This window comes from Colossoma macropomum, unplaced genomic scaffold (genome assembly GCF_904425465.1).
Source record: "Colossoma macropomum unplaced genomic scaffold, Colossoma_macropomum, whole genome shotgun sequence".
NCBI lineage: Eukaryota > Metazoa > Chordata > Actinopteri > Characiformes > Serrasalmidae > Colossoma > Colossoma macropomum.
The window spans coordinates 87188-107391 of NW_023495727.1; the positions used below are offsets into that span (position 1 = coordinate 87188).

At 35.9% G+C, this 20204-nt stretch overlaps 1 protein-coding gene across 1 annotated transcript; it reads right to left on the reverse strand.

Moving 5' to 3' along the window:
- Nucleotides 1-380: 380 nt before the first annotated feature.
- Nucleotides 381-19724, reverse strand: LOC118802886 (NACHT, LRR and PYD domains-containing protein 1b allele 2-like). The gene is made up of 16 exons (XM_036563309.1): nucleotides 18312-19724; nucleotides 16919-16926; nucleotides 16031-16058; nucleotides 15531-15565; nucleotides 14403-14463; nucleotides 11236-11329; nucleotides 10267-10322; nucleotides 9089-9180; nucleotides 8492-8533; nucleotides 6766-6842; nucleotides 6438-6655; nucleotides 2847-3097; nucleotides 2120-2230; nucleotides 1881-2031; nucleotides 1184-1222; nucleotides 381-652 (listed from the first exon to the last, which is right to left on the reverse strand). Exons 1-16 carry the CDS (start codon nucleotides 18328-18330, stop codon nucleotides 381-383), a joined length of 1554 nt encoding a protein of 517 aa, XP_036419202.1. The 5' UTR covers nucleotides 18331-19724.
- Nucleotides 19725-20204: the final 480 nt, after the last annotated feature.

A 20204-nucleotide genomic window follows, 5' to 3' on the forward strand; every position in this document is an offset into this window, starting at 1 on the left:
CTCATTGTCATGCCATTTGTATCTAAAGTTGGCTGAAGTTGGCTTCCTATTCTTCAGGGTGGTAGCAGTTTCTCATTAAACACAAGAAATCAGTTAAACATCTTTGCCATAAAATCATCTATTAATACGTGATGTTAGTATTTTTACAACCATCCCAGCTTCTTATTCAAAGTTTCCGTTCTACCTTAAATGGTGCTGCTGTAATATTCTGTGTATATTCAGGTTCAAACATATACGGTTGAGGCACATTTGTGCAAACACCGTACTTAAATTTGTAATGAGACACTGAAATGATTTACTGACTCTCTTACTTTCTACATTACTCTTTAGTGTGTCTGTGTTGTGATTTCTCACTTTGTCTTTGGTCATCTGAAGGTCCACTAAGCCCTGCTGGGTCCAGCCTCCAGTTCGTCCACTAAGAAACACTGTTTCTTTTTAAGAACTTCATAGAATTCTTCTTTTACAGCTTTTCCTCCTGAGTCAAGAACTCTGTACAAGATCCTCATTTGTTTCTGAGATGGTGTTGCAGTTTGTATGTTGCTGTACATTTCAGCAGTGATCATGTTTTTACTGTGCAAATAGTCCACGATCTCCATCACTGAGGAAACTCTCTGAATGAGCTCTATTCTGTGTTCATCCACAAATGCAGCTCCTGTAATAAAGATTAAAGTAATATTAAAATTATCACTAAAGCGTTATTTTTAAAGGAAACCAGTGTTCAATTTAAAGTGTCTACCACAGAGCTTTAGCATAAAAACAATTATATCACCATAACACTGTCCTGCAAAAGAACAAATACAGTGTATTCTGCTATTCAAATATGTTAAAACAATATACGAAGGATATTTAACTTAGAACTGTTAATGAAAAGTTGCACTGAATATTCCTAACTGAGAAAACATGAGCCCCAGTCTTACTGATTGGACTGTTATACGCAAAATTTTAGCCATTAGAATTACATGGCGACATGACTTTCATTTTGTAATTTTAAGATTTAATCATAGACTGAGTGACTCAAAGCAGGGATTCATAACCACAACAGTTTGAATTTTTTTAGATTAGCACAACAAAAACCTGTCATTGCACAAGCAACCACCCCATGAGCCGTCCTTATTTATTACAAGTTTAAGTCTTGATTCAGATGGGCAACTTCACAGTCGTGCATTAAATAGGAACATCATACCTGCTTCCGTTGTAAGAGGGCTTGTCTTTGTAGTATTACCTGAAATATCAAGACAGAAACAAACCCCTGGTGAACACCTGAGATACTATGACTTCAAAGAACTGTACATGAACACCTCCAAACGCTGTTTTATCTGTTGTACATGCAGCAAGAGACCGAGTACTAAAGGCATTGCCAAGGGGTGGCCAGAGGGGGCCAGTACCACCCTAGAATGAGGCAGAGTCACCCTCCTGGCTGGAAATTGAAGGATGGTGTATCCTTGAAGATCTTCAGTGTCCTACAGTCCTTTACGCATAGCAAGTGACGAGATGCTGCAGCACAGAAGTTTGTAATGAAATGTAATGAAGTTTAAATTTTAATTTAATGTTTTTAACAAAGGATTTAAATTTGTTGCATCGTTTACGTTAGTAAGCTGTGAGGTTTCAGCCTGTTCAGATTGTCTCAAATGTGTGTGAGTAAACACAGAGGAGGTGCCTTCCAATACCAGTGCAAGGAAGGTCCCTCCAACTTTGACTGCATGAAACATAGCCATAGAGTGAGAAATCCTCCCTTCTTTCAAATACCAGACAGAAAATAGCCAGAAATTGTCAATAAGACATTTATTAAGCATTAAAAGCTTGTTGCTTTACTAAACACTATAAATATATGCTTGACGCCCGTCTGTGTAGCTGGTCATGGTTGCTCTGCTTTAGCTCACCAGGTTTTTTAGTTGTTAGAAGGATCTGATGAGGTTCCCACACCTCCATGTCATCTTCATCTAAAAGACTCACTGTAACCTCCTCAGCCTGAAGGAACACCACAAACGTGGGGTGATAGTTTGGGCCACAGTCACACTTAAATTTGGCAACCTAGAAAAACAGCAAGATAAAATGTCCGTAAAATGTAAACATTATAGATTTTTCTACTTTCAGGGTGATCACACAGGCTGTACTTTACCTTTGGTTCAGAAACATAGGGGTCACAGAGTGGTCTGTATCTTCTTCCAGGGAGGAGTTCACATGTGGAGCTGGTCTCAAAGTATCTGCTACCCATATGCTTTCCCTCCACCTTTGGTCACAGGAAAGAAAAGTAAGAGATGTGTGATTATATGAGCCAGTTATGAAACTCATCAATAAAAAGATCAAAGCGCAGCCATTGCTATTTTGCACTTTTGCCTCATTGCAAATGCATTTATGAGACTTTTCCTCTCAAAGCACACAATATTTGAACTTGTCCACTAGAAATATACTTTCTTGAAGAGCAATAACTGGTCTTGCGACATAAACTAAATCAAACTTTCGTAAAAAAAAATCATTATTTTGAAACTAAAAGTGAAGGTTTTAATATAACAAGTCAAAATATGGTCAAACAAACACACTTTTTTTTTCTCCTACCCAGCATAAAGGAGCTTCCATTCAAAAATTATATGAGCAAAATGGGCTTATATTACACTGGTTATGAATATGTTATGAGGTTGCTCTTGTTCATTTGCTTGCAAATGCTGAGTTGGTCACCCACTAAGTTGACCTCTCTCGCGAGTGCAAACTGGTCTGTAGACCACTAGCAATTATTGGTAATTAAAGACTGTTTTAGTAAATCTGCTCCTAGTTTTAAAGAGGGCTGCTGGGTAATGCTGTGGTCTTCATGAAGACAACGTTAGAACAAAGTGACACTAACACCTTACCTCTTTAACCGGAACATTCTCTGGCAGTAAATGAATGTGTAGTTTTTTCCTCTTTTGCTCGTCCATCGTTTCTTTATAGAAGAGCAGGACTTGGGCGTTTATGGGACTGGGATATAAAATCATTTTCTTTAGAAGGCCGAAGAGGGAAAGGTCTTGGATGTTAATAATAACATGTGTTTTCGTCACGTTTAGTGGCTGTATGATCTCTGTATTTTCACCAGTAAAATGTGCCACCACAAGCTGGTTTTCCTCTGTAAAAAAAAGAAAAATATATTATAGTTCATTCACAAACAACAAACAGTCTAGCGTGCTCATAAAATTAATGGAGAACTGATTTAAGGTTTGCATGGTTTATAGTGTACTAGGGGCCTCATATAGTTCTCTTAGCACCTCACTAAAATTTGTGCTTGGAGAAATGTACATGGTACAAATACAAATGATGGTCTGGTTTACATTTCAACAGTTTTTCAGGTGAAAAGAACTTAACACCAACTCTGAACAAACTAAATTTGACATACAGTGGCATGCAAAATTTCAGCATCTCTGGTGAAACTTCTTGTAAATTTGAATAGCTAAGCAAGTAAAAGATGACCTGATCTCCAAAAGACAAAGATGACACATTTATATAATATTTTAAGCAAGATTACTTTTTTTATTTCCATTGTTTACTGTTTCAAAATGAAAAAGGAAAAAGACTCAAAGCAAAAGTTTGGGCATCCTGCATGGTCAGTACTTAGTAACAACCCCTATGGCACGTATCATAGCTTGTAAATGCTTTTGTAGCCAGCTAAGAGTCTTTCTTATTTAGGGGATTTTTGCCCAGTCTTTCTTTTAAAAGGCTTCTAGCTTTGTGACATTCTTGGGCCATATTGCATGCACTGCCCTTTGAGGTCTATCCACAGATATTCAATGATGTTTATGTCAGGGGACTGCAAAGCCTATAGCAAAACCTTCAGCTTGCACCTCTGGAGGTAGTCAACTGTGAATTTTGAGGTGTATTTAGGATCATCATCCTTTTGTAAAAGCCATCCTCTTTTTATATTCAATGAAAAGTGGAGGGGGGCAACATGACGTCTACCGTTCCTGTTAAGTGCCATTGCTTAATGACATTACGAACTGAGGAAACAGCGACCTGAAAACACTTTGCTATCTTCTTAAAGCCTTCTTATGTTTTGTGGTCATCAGTTGTTTCATTTTCAGAGTGCTAGGGAGCTGCTTTGAGGAGCCCATGACTGCTGATTGTTGGGACGAGGTTTGAGGAGTCAGAGTATTTATAAAGTTTTGAAATTTGCATCACCTCATCTTTCCTAACAATGACTGTAAACAAACCATAGCTCTACACAGCTAATTAATGTCTGAAATCTTGGCAAAAGTTGCATGTTGCTCCTTTTTTCACTCTAAAATTGTATAAAAATGAGAATAATACACTAATCTTGCTTAAAATGTTGGAAAGGAATGCTGCTTCTTTAATTTGTACCTTTCGGAGATCAGTGTATCTTCTACTCACTTAACTATTCACAGTAACAGAAATTTTGACCGGGGAGCCCATACCTTTGTATGCCAATGTATTTCTACAGACTCTAATGGACAATGTTTTGCTGAATTTCAGTCATCTTGCATACACATTATTTTTTAAACCTAACCACAGAATTTCAAAAATATCAAGTCAGGAATTGGTAAAGGCCATTCCAAACCTTTATTAAAGGCCATTCCAAACGTTTATTAAAGTAGTTCAAGGCTGATTTTGATGAGTGCTTTGGATCACTGTCTTATCCGAGTTCTTTTCATCTTCAGTTTCTTCACTGTTTGTAAGATATTAACTTAAAGGATTTGCTCTTCCCTCTTTCTCCACAACATTTCTTGTGTCACTGGTTGCCACACAATCACGAAGCACAATAGATCCCCCTCATGCTTAGCAGTTGGTAAGGTGTCTTGATTAGCTTCTTCTTTTTCTTCAAACATATTATTGGTTATTGTAGCCAGAGTTTGATTTTTGTTTCATCATTGCACATAATTTGATTCTAAATATCTTGGCATATACGCATGTTGTTTTGATTACTTCAGACATTGACGTTTGTGATAAGATTACAGTTAGGATTTCCTTCTGATGACTATTTAGTACAGATGATGAAGTGACAGGTGTATCACTATTCCAATGCAACCCAAATCATCCTGTAGGTCATTGGCAGTGATGTGGGGGTTTTGCTTTGCATACCTAACCAACCTACAGCAGTTCTGTCAGATAATTTTCTTTGTCTTCCAGATCTTGTCTTGACTTCAACAGTTCTCCTTAATTTCAATTTCTTAATGACATTTCAAACAGTGGAAACTGTAAGCAGGAAGTGTTTAGATATTTTTTATGGTCTTCTCTAGGTTTGTAAGAATGAATTATCTTTAGTTTTAGATCAGTCAGCTGATCAGTGAGCTCTTGCCTGTTGAGTGTAAGCACAACACTCTGAACACTCTTTTGGAAATGTTCACGCCAGACTTGGATTAAAGCCTAATAAGTCAAATAATTCATGAGACCATTAGATTAAATACACTCAAAATTAGGCATACACTATACTTTATGCTTTTTTTCCAATAACTTAAATTTGGCAATTGAGTAATCCATCCATCCATCTTCTAAGCCGCTTATCCTTCTTGATTGTGGAGGGTGCTGGAGCCTATCCCAGCGTTCACTGGGCAGAAGGCAGGAAATACCCTGGACAGGTCGCCAGTCCACCGCAGGGCGCAATTAAGAATTTCCAGAAATTATTTAAGTTTGTTCCATCAGAGGTGGTGTTCACTTCTTTTTTACTTGTAAAATGTGTCATTTGACCAAGAGTGTCAAACCTTCAGTTACATACAATTTATGCAGTTGAATTACTGACGAAGTATTAAATGACTGCAATCTGTGCACCAATAACCTTCTATATAGTTTACGGTCTGCATCATACTTTCTTGTTCTACAAATGGATTATAGTGTTGTATTTTTTACAGGGCCTTAAGCCAAGTTACCAGTATTGTACCACAATGTCTTGTCTAATCGCACCATATGTAGTCTACGTTTTTCTATGTGGTTCTGTAAACAAAGGCCTTTTGTATATGTTGCACTAATGCCTCGGAGGAACGTTATTTTGTTCCACTGTACATGGTTCAATTGTATATGGTTGAGATGATGAAGTTTTTCTTAATCTTGATCTAAAGAATCAGGCTGCTTTCATCGGGAGGCAGAATTACATCACATACATAGACAAATGGGAAACGACATAGAAATTATTAAAGCACTGGAGCAACATAACGCAGCTGTCAGAACAAAAACTTTTTCATTATTTGAAAACGCCTGTTGTCCTTTATATCGTGTGTAAATTTCAGGATGAATGGACCAAAAGAAACGGCCCAAAATTACTCAGGAAAAAGTCTGGTTCCATTGGCTTACATTAAAAGTAAAGCATTTTTTCTGTCTCTTGTAAAGTTATTCATTCAGAGATACAAAGTTTTGTTCCGACAGTAGCGATAAGCAATAATTGATAATCACTGATGTAATAATTGTAACTGTGTTTAACTACAATGTCTGTAAAAATCAGCATTGGTCAAAGTGAAATTTACCATATTGTATCTCACAGTGTGGGAGGTGCAGATGACTCAGTGAACCTTCAAAGCAGTCTACACTGTATAGGGGTCCAGCAGGCTGCATCTGACCTAGACCATCCAAGAAACGGGGGTCCCAGGACTCTATTTTATACAGCACCTCCCCTTTCCACTCCATCTCAAACACAAGGTTGGTCTCGCTGCACTGAAACTGACCAGAATGAGGGCACAGAAACCTAAAATCAAGAGGGGACATATTGAGACAAAAAACATACAAATGCATCTTTCTCAACCTGACTGTGCGTTTTTTGTTTGAATAATGTCATAAATTGAAAATGCATGGTACCTGTACATGTTACTATTCTCAGTCTCTGAACTGTATTCAGCCATTTCAGGAACGAATCCTTCAGCAGTCTTGAACAACTGTGGAAGTGCAGAACAAGACAGAACAGTTCAGAACTCATTGGAAACCACACCAACATATCTTGAAAGACAGTAATTGTTAGGTCATTCTAGTACATACAAACTCCTATTAATATCCATAGACAAAGACTGACAGTAAAATGGATTGTACTGAAGAACTCAGTGACTTTAAACATGACACTTTCATAGGATGTCACTTTTGTGAAGTTTCTGCTCTGCTAGATCTGCACTGACCAACTGTAAGTGCTATTACTGTGAAATGGAAGGGTCTAGTAGCAACAACAGCTCAGCGACAAAGCAGTAGACCACGCAAAGTCACAGAGCAAAGCTGCCGAGTGCTGAAGCATGTAAAAATCATCTATACTCTGTTGCATCAATCACTACAGAGTTCCAAACTGGCTCTGGAAGCAACATCAGCACAAGAACTGTGCATCTGGAGCTTTAAGAAGCGATTTTCTTCAATGGTCAAACAGCTGCAGACAAGTCTAAGATCATTATGCACAATGCCAAGCATCAGCAAGAATGGTAGAAAGTGTGCCACCACTGGACCCTGGAGCAGCAGAAATGAGTTATCTGGAGTCAGGAATCATACTTCACTAAATGGCAGTGTGATAGAATCTGGATTGCCATGGGACCCCTACCTATCAGACTACATGCCCTGCTGAAAATGTGAATGCTACAGCATGTAAAGACATTTTGGACAATTATATACATCCAATTTTATGGCAACAGTCTGGGGTATATCCTTTTACTGTTCCAGCATGACTGTGCCCTGGTGCACAAGCAAGGTCCATAAAGACATGGTTTGACAAAGCTGTTGTCAAGGACCTCGAGCGGCATGCACAGAGCCTGGTTTGGAATGAGATGTTCAACAAGCTATATGATTTATAGGTCATCATATAGGCACAGAGGTCAGGTATCCACATACTATTGGCCATATAGTGTATTATACTGATTGAGTGAAAGCGGGGGATTGGGTGTTTTGTTTTTTTATTGAGGTATGGGGGGACACTATGGGTTATCAAACATTAGTCAGCTATAATCACTTGTACATTTGTGTGTTTAATGATATAGGGGTGTAAAGGCTGTAATAAGACCAGTGCTACATTTATTGTTTATAAGATTGTGTGTTTATAACAAGTGTCAAAATCTCAAGAAGACATTTCAACATAATCAGTCAAAAACTAAAGAAAACAAACCAATTTTTTACATAATTGGTCAACATTTCAAGAAAAAGACATGTTGACATAATCAGACAAAATCAATTTTTTCTACATAATCAGTCAAAATCTTGAGAAAATAAACCATTCTTTTGACCTCATGATGAATGCACCAATAGAAATGCTTCTCAATTGCTTAGAATAAAAACTCTTTCCATTAACTTACATTGAAAGCAAAGAATGTTTTTGGCCTTTACTGTAAAGTTGCTATTTTGGAGATACTTGGAGATTTTTCTTTGGACAGCAATGATATATGTATATAGTGGTATCAGCGAAGAAGAAGAGCAAGCAAGTCCCTTTCAACCACACAATGCACTGCACCACTGCTCCCCAGCCCAGAACAGAACAGCACAACATAGCACAAATAAACATGGGCATGCACTATAACATGCATACAGTACAACTATTTATAAATAAAGTCTCTCTTACTCCATCTGCAGCACTACTCTGTGAGCCCATGTCTGAACAAGCCTAAAGTGGGATGCCAAAATATTTTTCCACTAAGTGGTCACATTCAGATCACGTTTTACATGCAGGATCACATACAATGTTTATGAAGTTTTGTTTAACAAACAGTTTGACAGACAGATAACAGGCTATTAAATTTAATGTACAAAACTGTTCACTGAAAGTGAATATACACCACCACTGGCACAAACATTGCAAATCCTATAGGGCCACCAAAAGAGCATAGTTTTGGTATTAGGATAAAAATACTTATAAATAAAACTTCCTATGGTTATATAACAATGTGTGTGGCTGAAGCACAGTCATGATTATAATGTAAGAGAAAACAAAGACACGATGCACATTAAGAGAGAAAAAAACTTCAGTTATAAATAAAGATTGCTTTGGATTTGTACAGTGACATGTACACCACTGAACAAGTGGCACCACTGAAGTTTCTTTCAACAACAAACACACAAAGTTCCTAAAATGTATAAAATTCATAACACTAATTGAATTATATTTGCATATTTATAAATATTTGCATATTTCATATGGAATTGGCACCTGTGCACTTACATCTTCATCGTAAGGGTGCTGTGCAGATGCTGAGCTAGAATCTTCTACTAGGGAATCAGAGGAGATCACACCGACACCAGAAAGTGCCTTTTCTGTAAAAACAAACAAGCATAAGCACAAATAAGTGTATTTTTTGTATGACATAGGGTTAGAGTACAGTGTACTGTCAGAGCTGAAAAACAATTAATTACATGTATAGTAATTTGTTGTCAGTGTCCAAGGATGGAGAATCAAATTCAAAGAAGCACATAAAGAAACTTGACATAATTTGAAGGAGCACCTGACAGTTTGTTGAGCTTTCTGATAACCATATCTTTAAACCTGTGGTGCCTAACTGTAGTTTGCAGCAAAAGTCTAGTAATCTTACAGTGATTACATCATTGTTAGTATGATCGGTAAAATCCATGAAATCCAGGGTGATCACTTCGACACTGAAGTTGAATATTATAGAATCACTAGATAAATAAATAAAACTAAAATAATCTAACAGTTTTTATTAACATTGCTTACTGTGTTGATTCAATGTCATGTACTTTCTTTTCATTAACTGAGTACATTGCAAAGTAATCTGCTCCAGTCCTGTCTACCATAATTCCAGCAGGGCCCCCCTTGACTTAATAAACGTGGATGTTGCTGCTTTATGAGCCCCTAATGTATTAGCTAAATTTCCACTGACAACTGTAAGGAAAGCCATTCAAAGTGTTTTGATGTAAAAAGGTGCATTGCAGATAAACTTACTGACTGACTCTGATTTCTTTCACAGGGTTCGCAATGTCTCTACAACACAAATATACAACACTACAACAAAACCATGAATAACACAATGGCTTTGATTAAAAATTAAATAATTGAAAAGTGGCCTTTGACTGTTGCAGGGGCTGTAGCTTTTAGAGGCCTTAATGCTTTGGACATCTGGTTCCCTCACACCATTGCGAAAAACACTGATTTCTCTAGAATATGCCACTGAATAATGATGTTTTACACCAAACCTACTTTCTATATTTGTAGTCAAACTGATCCACTGTAAATAAAGGTAATTTGTTACAGATTGTGACATTACTTAATTCAGTACCATCATATGCATAACCATGCCTGTCCAGGCGAGCAGGATAGTTTTGCAAAACAATGCTATTAATTAAAGTAACTGTAAGAGTGAATGTTATCTCGTGATAACTCACCTGAGTAGTTCTTATGTTCACTTGTGGGCATCTTTGAGCCTCCTGTGATTGCAGATCTGGAATGATTTTTAAATTCTGTTTTATTTGTATACCAGTTTATATCACATGATCATTTTTGCTAAGTGCATCCTAATTAGCAGTCATGACATCATCTGTTATGTTACCATTACCTGTAAATGTCATGACACTGTTGTATTAGTGGACACTGTCAGGATAACTCGTGATATGATATCTGCCTGACATTTTGGCATTGTCTCCGTAATGTGTGACACAAAGTGTGTCATTTTCAGGGTTGAATCAAGCTGAGCTCCTTTCAGGTCATGTGAACGGCAAGTAGGAGCTGATCTCTCATGCTATAATTTGACAGAAATTGTTTACGTTTACAGCATTTGGTAGACATTTTATCCCAAACATGATATGGCTTAATACAGTCATATGGAATAGTGCAGTTTGGTTACATGTATGTTTTCAATTCTCCTATTTGTGCTTCTTACACAAGTGACACTGGTGTATAGATCAGCCTTTCAGTATCCTAAATTAATACCGTGGATCATTTTCTGCTGTAATGGTACATTTGAAATAATTCCAGAGCATTACATAGGGGACTGTTTGAAAAGCCAGAAAAAATACTACATAAATCAAATTAAATGACTTGAGTTCGCTAAATAAATGTGTTCATAAACTAGACCTACTTCACGTGAATGAAGACAACATCATAGACAACAAACAAGAAATACTGAACATGTTAGGTCTGATCATCCATTTGTAATTAATTTAACCCATCAAAAAATTATTCACCAAAAATCAAAATTTACAAAACAATGCGGCACCAATGAAAGAAGATAATGTTTGTATTATGTGGAATTCAGCACTGATATTATGGAAATGTGGTTAAAGCTCTTTTTTTTAGTGTCTCTCTTAAAGAAATGGTTCACAGAAAAATCAGGTTTACACTATTTCCCCCTTTACCCAAAACGTTGTAGAACAGCCAAGACATCTTTCCAAGTTTGCTTCCTTGGTTTTATAGTGAAGCCATGAGGATCTGTTTGCTCATGTTTAGCCACTGCAAATGATAAAAGAACAGGAAACAAATGTAATTATATGTAATATAATGTAGCACTGTGTATTCATCATTCTTCAGATCTCTTTGTTTAACTATTAATCAGTGTCTCTGCTCGTCATTAATGATAAAGCACTGACTATTTAAAATTAAATCTACACGTCAATCATCAAACTGTAAATGGGTAAATCGCTTAGTTCCTACAAACAAATTACATTCATATTTTATTATAATACCCACTAGAAAGGGAAAACATAACAGCTAAACAATTATTAAAATGTCATTCCAAAGGGGGTCTTGCCTAATCTGGAAAACAGCACCTAATTTAACCATGTTGTCTTGAAAACTGAAAACAGCTTTTTAGTTAACTCCTGTCAGAACAAACAAGTGACCATGTTTCAGATTCTGTATGTCCAGGTTTCAAAAAACACTTTAAAAGAACACACTCAGCTTTATCAGCCAGTGTAGTTCTAAAAAGTGTCTTTCTTGCTAGCCAGCATGCTGTTGTTTAACAAACACAGTGGGGAGGGGAGCAAACTATCTAGTCGTGCTATTGGTGACACTCTAGTGCTCAGCTTCATAAACCAAACTTTGTTTCCTGTAGGACTGATAAAGCTGCACTGAAGTGTCTGCTTTCAAGAAATGAGAACAGAATTTTTAATTTTTAATATTTTAACCACAAGGTTTATACAATTTTAATGAATTTTTTGCCGGGTGCCAGCAGAGGGCAACAGAGGTGAGTCACTACAGAAGACTCAAAATCCCAGAATACCAAAGGGTAATCAGTCCCAACCAGGCGCACCTGTTGGTGCCGGCATTTAAGGCTGTGGCAGAGAGCACATCCTTGTCACACCTTTGTAAAGGGGTAACCGGTATGGTACTTAGCCCAGGTGGGTATTGCAACAAAAAGAAAGAGAAGAAAAGTGTAAAAAAGAGAAAACAAACAAACAAACAAAGAGGAGAAAACAGAGCACTGTTCTAGGCCAGTTGACAGAGAACAAAAGAGAAAAATGAAAGGAGAAAAAAAACATTGTGTTGATTTAAAACAAGAGAAAGAATAGAAAAGAAATATAAATATAGAAATAACTATATGAAATATAGTCAGCTCCCCATCTTTCCTTTGAGAGGTGTTCTGGTTTGGTCACTTATTCGGTTTCTTGGATTTATCCTTTGTGTTATGCCATTTTTGGCATCTTCTTTGTTTGATTTTCTGAGAAAGAATAACATGTCCTGCTTCCTTTACAACTTAGCATAATTGCATCATCTGTTTAAGATGTTTTTTGTTTTTTTTTCTTTTTTTTTTTTCTTTAATAATTCTTTTTATGCTTCAGGCATCAGTTTCAGAATAAATGTATATTTACCTAAAGCAATGAAGTTGATAAGTTGCAGCATTACATATCTTGTCTTTGTAATGTTTTTTTGTTGAAACACAGGTCAAAAATGTATAAATCTCTGCTTTCTGTTATTTGCATTTCACCTACTGTCCCAACTTTTTGGATTTATAATCATCTGACCTCAATCCAATTAAGCATGTATTTTACTTAGCAAAACTGAGGAAGTTTTTCAAGATTTTTAGAAATGCTGAGGAGCTCCAGTTTAACTTAGTTAAATAGTGATGTTCTGATAACATTTTACATGCAGGATTCATCATATTAAACATACCATGTGTTAAAAATGTTTTTTGTGTTACAAACAGCTTGGCTAACAGGCTAACAGGCTAATCCATTAACACTCAGAGTTAGCCTTTCACTGAAAATATTTTCTGAAGGATTTTCCGTAAAACTGTATGTAAAGTAAACAAATATGTTACATAATTGTCTAACGTTTAAACATCTGGGTTTCAGGTAGAGCCACAAAAAGCAGTATTAAATTGAATGTACACCACTGTTCACTGAAGGTGAATGTACACCACCACTGCCACAAACACTGCAAATCTCATAGGGCTAACAATGGAAATTAGCATTAACATAGTGGTGCTATTTAGCTAAGCAGAGGCTACTAAAACAAATTATCTACAGTTATAACAATATGCATGTGTGATACATGTTCATGATTATAATCGAGAAAAAAGACGTGTTAAATGCAGAAAAAAAAAAGCTTTGTACAAAGTGAAACCATGGTTTAACCAGGTCCCCAAAATGTATAATGTTCATAACTCAACATGTATCTTCATCCTATACACATCATGTTTTTTAACTACAATATTGTGATATAAACTGTAAGTTTTGGTAATTATCATGATAATACATTTTATATTGCCATTTGCCAACTGACCCCTCTGGACTATGGAATTGGCACCAGTTCACTCACATGTTCATCATAAGAGGTCTGTACAGATGCTGAGCTAGAACCTTCAACCAGGGAATGACAAGAACTCACAGAAAGTGACTTCTCTGTTAAACAACAACAACAAAAGTATTTATTATATGATGTATAGGGTTCCAGTATAGCATACTGTTAGTGCTGAGAAATAAATGATTACATGTGTAGTAATTTTCTGTCAGTGTCCAAGGACTCTGTCTTTTTCATCAAAGTCTGTTCTTCATTTTTAGCATTTTTTTTTCTGTTCGTATACACTTTGCTAAGCAGCTACTTCAAACCTTCAAATGTATCCAATATGCTCATCAGTTCTAATAACTATTTCATAGCCAATTACATAGCAAGGAAGTACACATAGCTCACATATAATTCTGAATATGTTACTAGATGCAAACAGTGACAACAATATAACAATGGAAACCCTCAGAAAAGACTGGAATATAAATGGCTTAAACAAAGGAACATTTTCAGCTGCATCCAATGGAAGTGTGCAGCACAAGACAGGAGACTGCATGACCGTGACTCTCTGGTAACAGTTCAGAAGTCACATGTGGACGTTTCGCAATGTAGTCCAAGCAGGAAAGTGACAGAAGTCAGAGAACACAAAGCTCACAAAAGAAGAAGGAGAGAACACAGTTTCACACTCTCACTCACCCACACACAGCATCACAAACATGACTAAAAACTTCAGTCACATCTAAGATTACTGAGATAAATGTGCAGAAAAGTGTTATTTTCTGACTTTCTGATTACTCACCAATCAGCAGAACAGATTCCTTCATTTTCAGTCTTTCTTCTTTTGTCCATTTTCTGTCTCTCTATAGTTGTGAATAAAACTGTGAAGATTTCATGCATGATGTCATACTGTATATGATCAATAACTATTTTTCTGTGTTAAGTAATGAAATACAGGTACTTTGTTACGGTACTTCAGTAATATTTTTAAGCATCTGAAGAGTATTTCTGTCACTGAACACTTTGCTTTTACTCACTACATTTTAAAAGAGAAATCTGTACTTTACACACACTACATTTTCAAAATGGGCTTTTTACTTTAGTTATCTGTTTATATATTTTATCTCTTAATTTCCTTATGTGTTTTAATCGGCTAATTGTATTAGGGCTAGTGGCAGGACAAGTGAGCTATCAACTGGAAGGTTGCAGGTCCAAATCCCACGACTTACTAGGTATACCTGGTTGTGCCCTTAAGCAAGGCACTTTACCCCACTACTGTGCTGCACTGCTGGCGACACTGTCCTGCTCCCAGATTGGGCATAGTTAGGCAGCAAAATGACAAATTTCCATTTGTAGGGCCAGTAAAGTACATAAAATGAGCCAAACTAAAAGAAAAATGCTGCATAATAATAATAATATAATTATCATCACATTATTATTATTATTTCCATTGCTATTATTATATTATATTCAATGTTTTACTTCAAGTAACAAGAATATCTTAATGTCATTATATTTGCCCTATGATATTTACGATTAAAATTGGCTTTGAGTTTTTTGTTGTGTTTTACATCACTAAATAACATTTCAGTTTCAAATATTGTGGTAACACCAAATGGTCCAACAGGGATGCTGAACTTAATAAATTCCTGGTAGGAGCGGACATCGTGCAAGAGAAACAGCCTGACAGAACTGATTCCTCTTATTAACTCCACCCTGCACACACAAAATTATCATCAGTATTATCTTCTCTCTACACTCTCATAACTCAACTCTGAATACAGAACACTGATCTGTATCAGCACTACAATGACTAAATTCGACACCATTTCTATTCAAATATTTATATCCATAGTTTTCCATAAAAAAAAGAAACCACACAATGACAGTTTATTAATGAAATGTGGTCTACTTAGAATGTTGTGCTCACCTGATAAACTAAGACTCTATTAACTCGAGAAGACTCTGATTAGAGAGAAAGTAAGAACGTTTAAAACACTGAAAGTACATGAGACAAAGTTACACCTGTATTTTCTATAGTAAGACACTGATGTTCTATAGCAGCTGAAAAGAACTCAATCTGCTGTGTAATATCTCTAAATATATCTAACTCCACTGACTACCATCAAGATATTTAAGCACTTTTTAAAAAATGTTCATGTTCAGAGCACAAATTTGTTTATATTAATGATGATCAGTCTGAATCACTTCTATGTAACGTCAATATCAGGGTGTGTGTGTGTGTGTGTGTGTGTGTGTGTGAGAGAGAGAGAGAGAGAGAGAGAGAGTGAGCTCTGTAAACTCTCTCTGCTGATGTTCAGCTGAACACTCAACACATAGTACAGATATACATTGTCTTTACAACACAAACATTCTTCATCAACAATCAGTACATCACAATAAAAGCACTACACACTGAATTATACTCACTTCTCAGCTCACTTCTCAAGAAAAAATCCTATGAAGTGAATAATATAATGTGAAGATTTCATGCATAAAATTATCAGTAAAATATAACTTTAAAATATTAGGAAGGCTGGAAATTTAACAACAGTGAATCTGAAAAAACAGGCTTAAGATTTCATGCTTGAAGTTATGAATTACATATGAAAACTAAAAATAGCAACTTCACTGACAAAATCATAAAGACATCCTACAGATGGAAATGAAAGACTATAATAGTCTGTATTTATCTGGTAAATACATTCACCTAATGCCAGATTATACAGATATTTATTGACTTGAGTGCTGCTGTTTAAATACACAAATAAGGACAATCACTGAATGTACTTTAAATGTGTCAATCAGTTTCACAAGAATAGATAAATTTACATCAACACAATTTTTGCCTCAAGAAGTAAACTGAAGGACAGCAACGTGTTGATGTATCATTTTATTCATTTGCAAACAACTGACACATTTGAAGACAGCACTATTTTTTCAGTAATGAGACACTCTAATGATAATGATGTACTGATGATGAATGACTCAAATATTCCATCATCACATAAGAACAGTGACATCACTCCCAACAGAGCCAGACTGCTTTTATTTGTTGTGTCTTTTTCTCATCAGTGAACTTCACTGTCTCTACATTTCTGCAGTGCAGTGGGATTATGCACAGGAGAATTGTGGGAAGGAAGGAGGGAGATGAAGTCAAAAGCTTTCATTCTGAGATCAGAGACTTTGTTCATCATGTGAAATTTACCTGAAACTCAATATTATGTAGCTGCTTGATGTCTGTATTGAATGTAGTTCATGTGATAAGAGTAAAATCAGTCACTACCAGCAGAGAAAGAAGGAAAGTTATTTACTTACCGCTGATACTGTGGAATAAAAACAGAAGAAAACACAAAGTTAGTCAAATCTCCATGAGAAACACTTTACAATGAAAATATTTCAGTCTTTTTAACTCTTTATCTCCTTATCAGAATCTCCTTTTCTCATCCGTACTGTAGTTCTTCATCCTTCACTACTGAACTGTCACTCAATGCTTTCAATAACCTTTATTTATACAGCACTTCACGTACATAAATTCAGCTCAAAGTGCTCTACAGTACAAAGTAAAAACATCAGAGGAAGAGGAGAACTCCATTAAGTATTAGTATCTTATATCTTTACTCTTGTAAGCTTTATTTTTTTCATTTTTTCTGTGTGAGTAACCGATGGGTCTGTTGGTCGTTTAGTTAGTGTTTGCGTGGTTCCTTAGTGAAGATTTCCAGAAATATCTTGTTATTTAACAAACTTACTTAAAGATGTTAATGAAGTGATTTTGGGAAACGAACCCAGAATGATCAGCACAGTAAAAAAGCCTGACCTGCTGCTTGACGGCTCTGATTTGGGCTGTTTTCAGCTCTCAGTTCTCCACATAAACCTGAAAACGTGTTGATGGTGTTTGAGTATTAGGCTCTCCTGAAGCTCCGCCTCCTGACTGTTACAATAGAGATTCATCTTTTAGTCTTTCATTCAGTTTATTCATTAGTTTTCCTTCAGCTCATGATCCTCATTCATTCATGAAGCTTCAGAACACAAAACTTATTTTCTTATATTTACCATTTCTTAATGATTTATTTACTATGTTCCTTCATGATCTGTTCCTGATTGACACTATATTAGTTAATAATAGTAATTATATCAGTTCATCTTTTAGTTCATATATCAGTTAATCTTAGTTATTATATTAGTTAATCTGTCTGTTCATTCTGTAAATGTACTGTATCTGATTTTAACTGCTGCAGGAATAAAAACAATTTCTTCTCATGTTTGTTCATCAGTAATGAAGCACAACACATTATTCATTACTGATAATCCACTTGTTAAATATGGTGCCACGTGTAATGTAACAGTCATTTTTAGGTCAAAATCCTTCTTCAGATCAACAAACAACAATGGTTGAACCTGTGACTTCCTTCTTTAATGAGGCACCACTGAGGTTTCAAAAGGTCTAAAGAGGTGGTATATTCAAGTGTCGAGTCCAGAGATCCATGAAAAAGAGGATTTACGAAGCTGTGGAGAGTCAGAAGTTAGCAGTAAGCTAGCTAGCCAGTTGACATCTAAAGATGATATGCCATCTGGCTGAGGTATTTCTAAAAACCAAAGTACAGGACAGCTATAACTTTTGTATGTAAACGAAACTGAGAAACTAAACATGTAGCAGTTAAGATTCAAAATAAAATCAAAATAAAAGCATTACACACTGACTTATACTCACCATTCAGGTCTTCACTCATTGAATGCAGCTGTGAAGTGAATAATATAATGTGAAGATTTCATGTATGGAATCATAAGTGAATTATTACATTTAAATATAAGAAACTGAAAATGGAAGAAGAGTGAATGTGGATGATGTTGCACTGTTGTTTAGGGTTTCTTTTCTTTATGACTATCTCATGCAGACTTATGGTTTGATTTTTGTTTCAGTATTACATTTGCTACTGTAATTTTTGTCTGTGATCTGCCTACCTCTCTCTCTGTCTGTCCACCTCTCTCTCTCTCTCCCTAGCTTCCTGCAAGGCTGTATTATAATTAATTGACGATATGTATATGAATGTGTCTTTAGGGGTCTTTAAAAGAAGTCACTGTCGTTTGTAAAGAGCCTTCTGTTTTACACCTGAGATTCTGTTATTTCCTACTGAGATTAACTGGCTTATTTTTGACGCACATATTGTAAATAAATTAGCTTTTGTAAAACAAACAATTTGAGCAGAAAACAGTAATGAGGGCAGAAGTTTGTCTCTGTGATCCAACTAAAAATGTTAAGGAATCCATCCCTGTTTACTAAAATTAAATGGTTAAAATACTGTTTGTATAAGGTTTTTGTGAATATCTGGAGATGAATAATCACAGCTGGGGAAACACGTGTAGTACACTGTGTGATTGAGGGAAATTGGGAGAAAGTCTAAAATTCATGTAATAACTTTGATGAAATTAATTTATATAGAATCAATTTACAAAAAATATTAGTCATCTCTATATCAGTCTGTCTTTCACTCCTCCCTCTTCAATCTCTCATATCTTATCTGCCTTATTACAGACTGTAGAAGTGAATAAAACATCCTGAAGATTTCATGCTTGAAGCCACGAGTTACGCATAAAAAACTAAAAATAACAACTTCTCCCAAATCTCATCTTCAGGTTCTTTGACATCAGTTTAACTCTTTCCTGATCATCTAGTAAATCTCTGCTGAGAGACTCTGCAGACTGAATAAGAGAAGCTGATCATTCTTAAATGAAGTGAAATGGAAGTGAAGGAGATGAGAGGATCTCAGTAATCAAGTCTTTCAGAGCTGCTGACTCTTCATTATTTGCTGCTTGTTGTGAGTCACTGATATAGAGACTCATCAAACAGGCAGATAGTGTGTGTGAGTGTGTGTCAGAAGCTCCTGCTGTGTGTGTTCTGGGCTATTTTCAGTCATGGAGGAGAGGAAAACTACAGTAATGAGAGACACTCTAATGATAATGATGTACTGATGATGAACGACTCAAATATTCCATCATCACATAAGAACAGTGACATCACTCCCAACAGAGCCAGACTGCTTTTATTTGTTGTGTCTTTTTCTCATCAGTGAACTTCACTGTCTCTACATTTCTGCAGTGCAGTGGGATTATGCACAGGAGCATTGTGGGAAGGGAGACTTTGCTTATTGTGTGAATATTACAAGAAACTCCAGTTTTATGTAATTGGTTGCTTTATAGGGATACATTTATATTTAACAAGTACATAAAAACAACCATTCATCAGTAGAAGGATTGAATATATTTTTGAACTTACCCTTTCCTAAAATAACAGAAAGGTACATAATGTTAGAACATCATAAACAAATCTTCACATGATACACAATTCTGATACAAAATTACAGTTTAAAACACTCTGTAAAAAATTGTGTTTTCTTTGTCACCACATTTTAATCTATTCTATTTTCATCTGTACTGTAGTTTTTCCATCTATCACTACTGCACTGTCCCTCAATGCTTTCAATACAACTCCACGAAGATGTTTAGCTAAACAATTAAAGCTTAAACCTAAAGCAGGTACTCAACACGTCTTGCAGTACTATGTTGTAACTGAATGGTCGTTTGGACATGAATGTGTCTCTAAGTG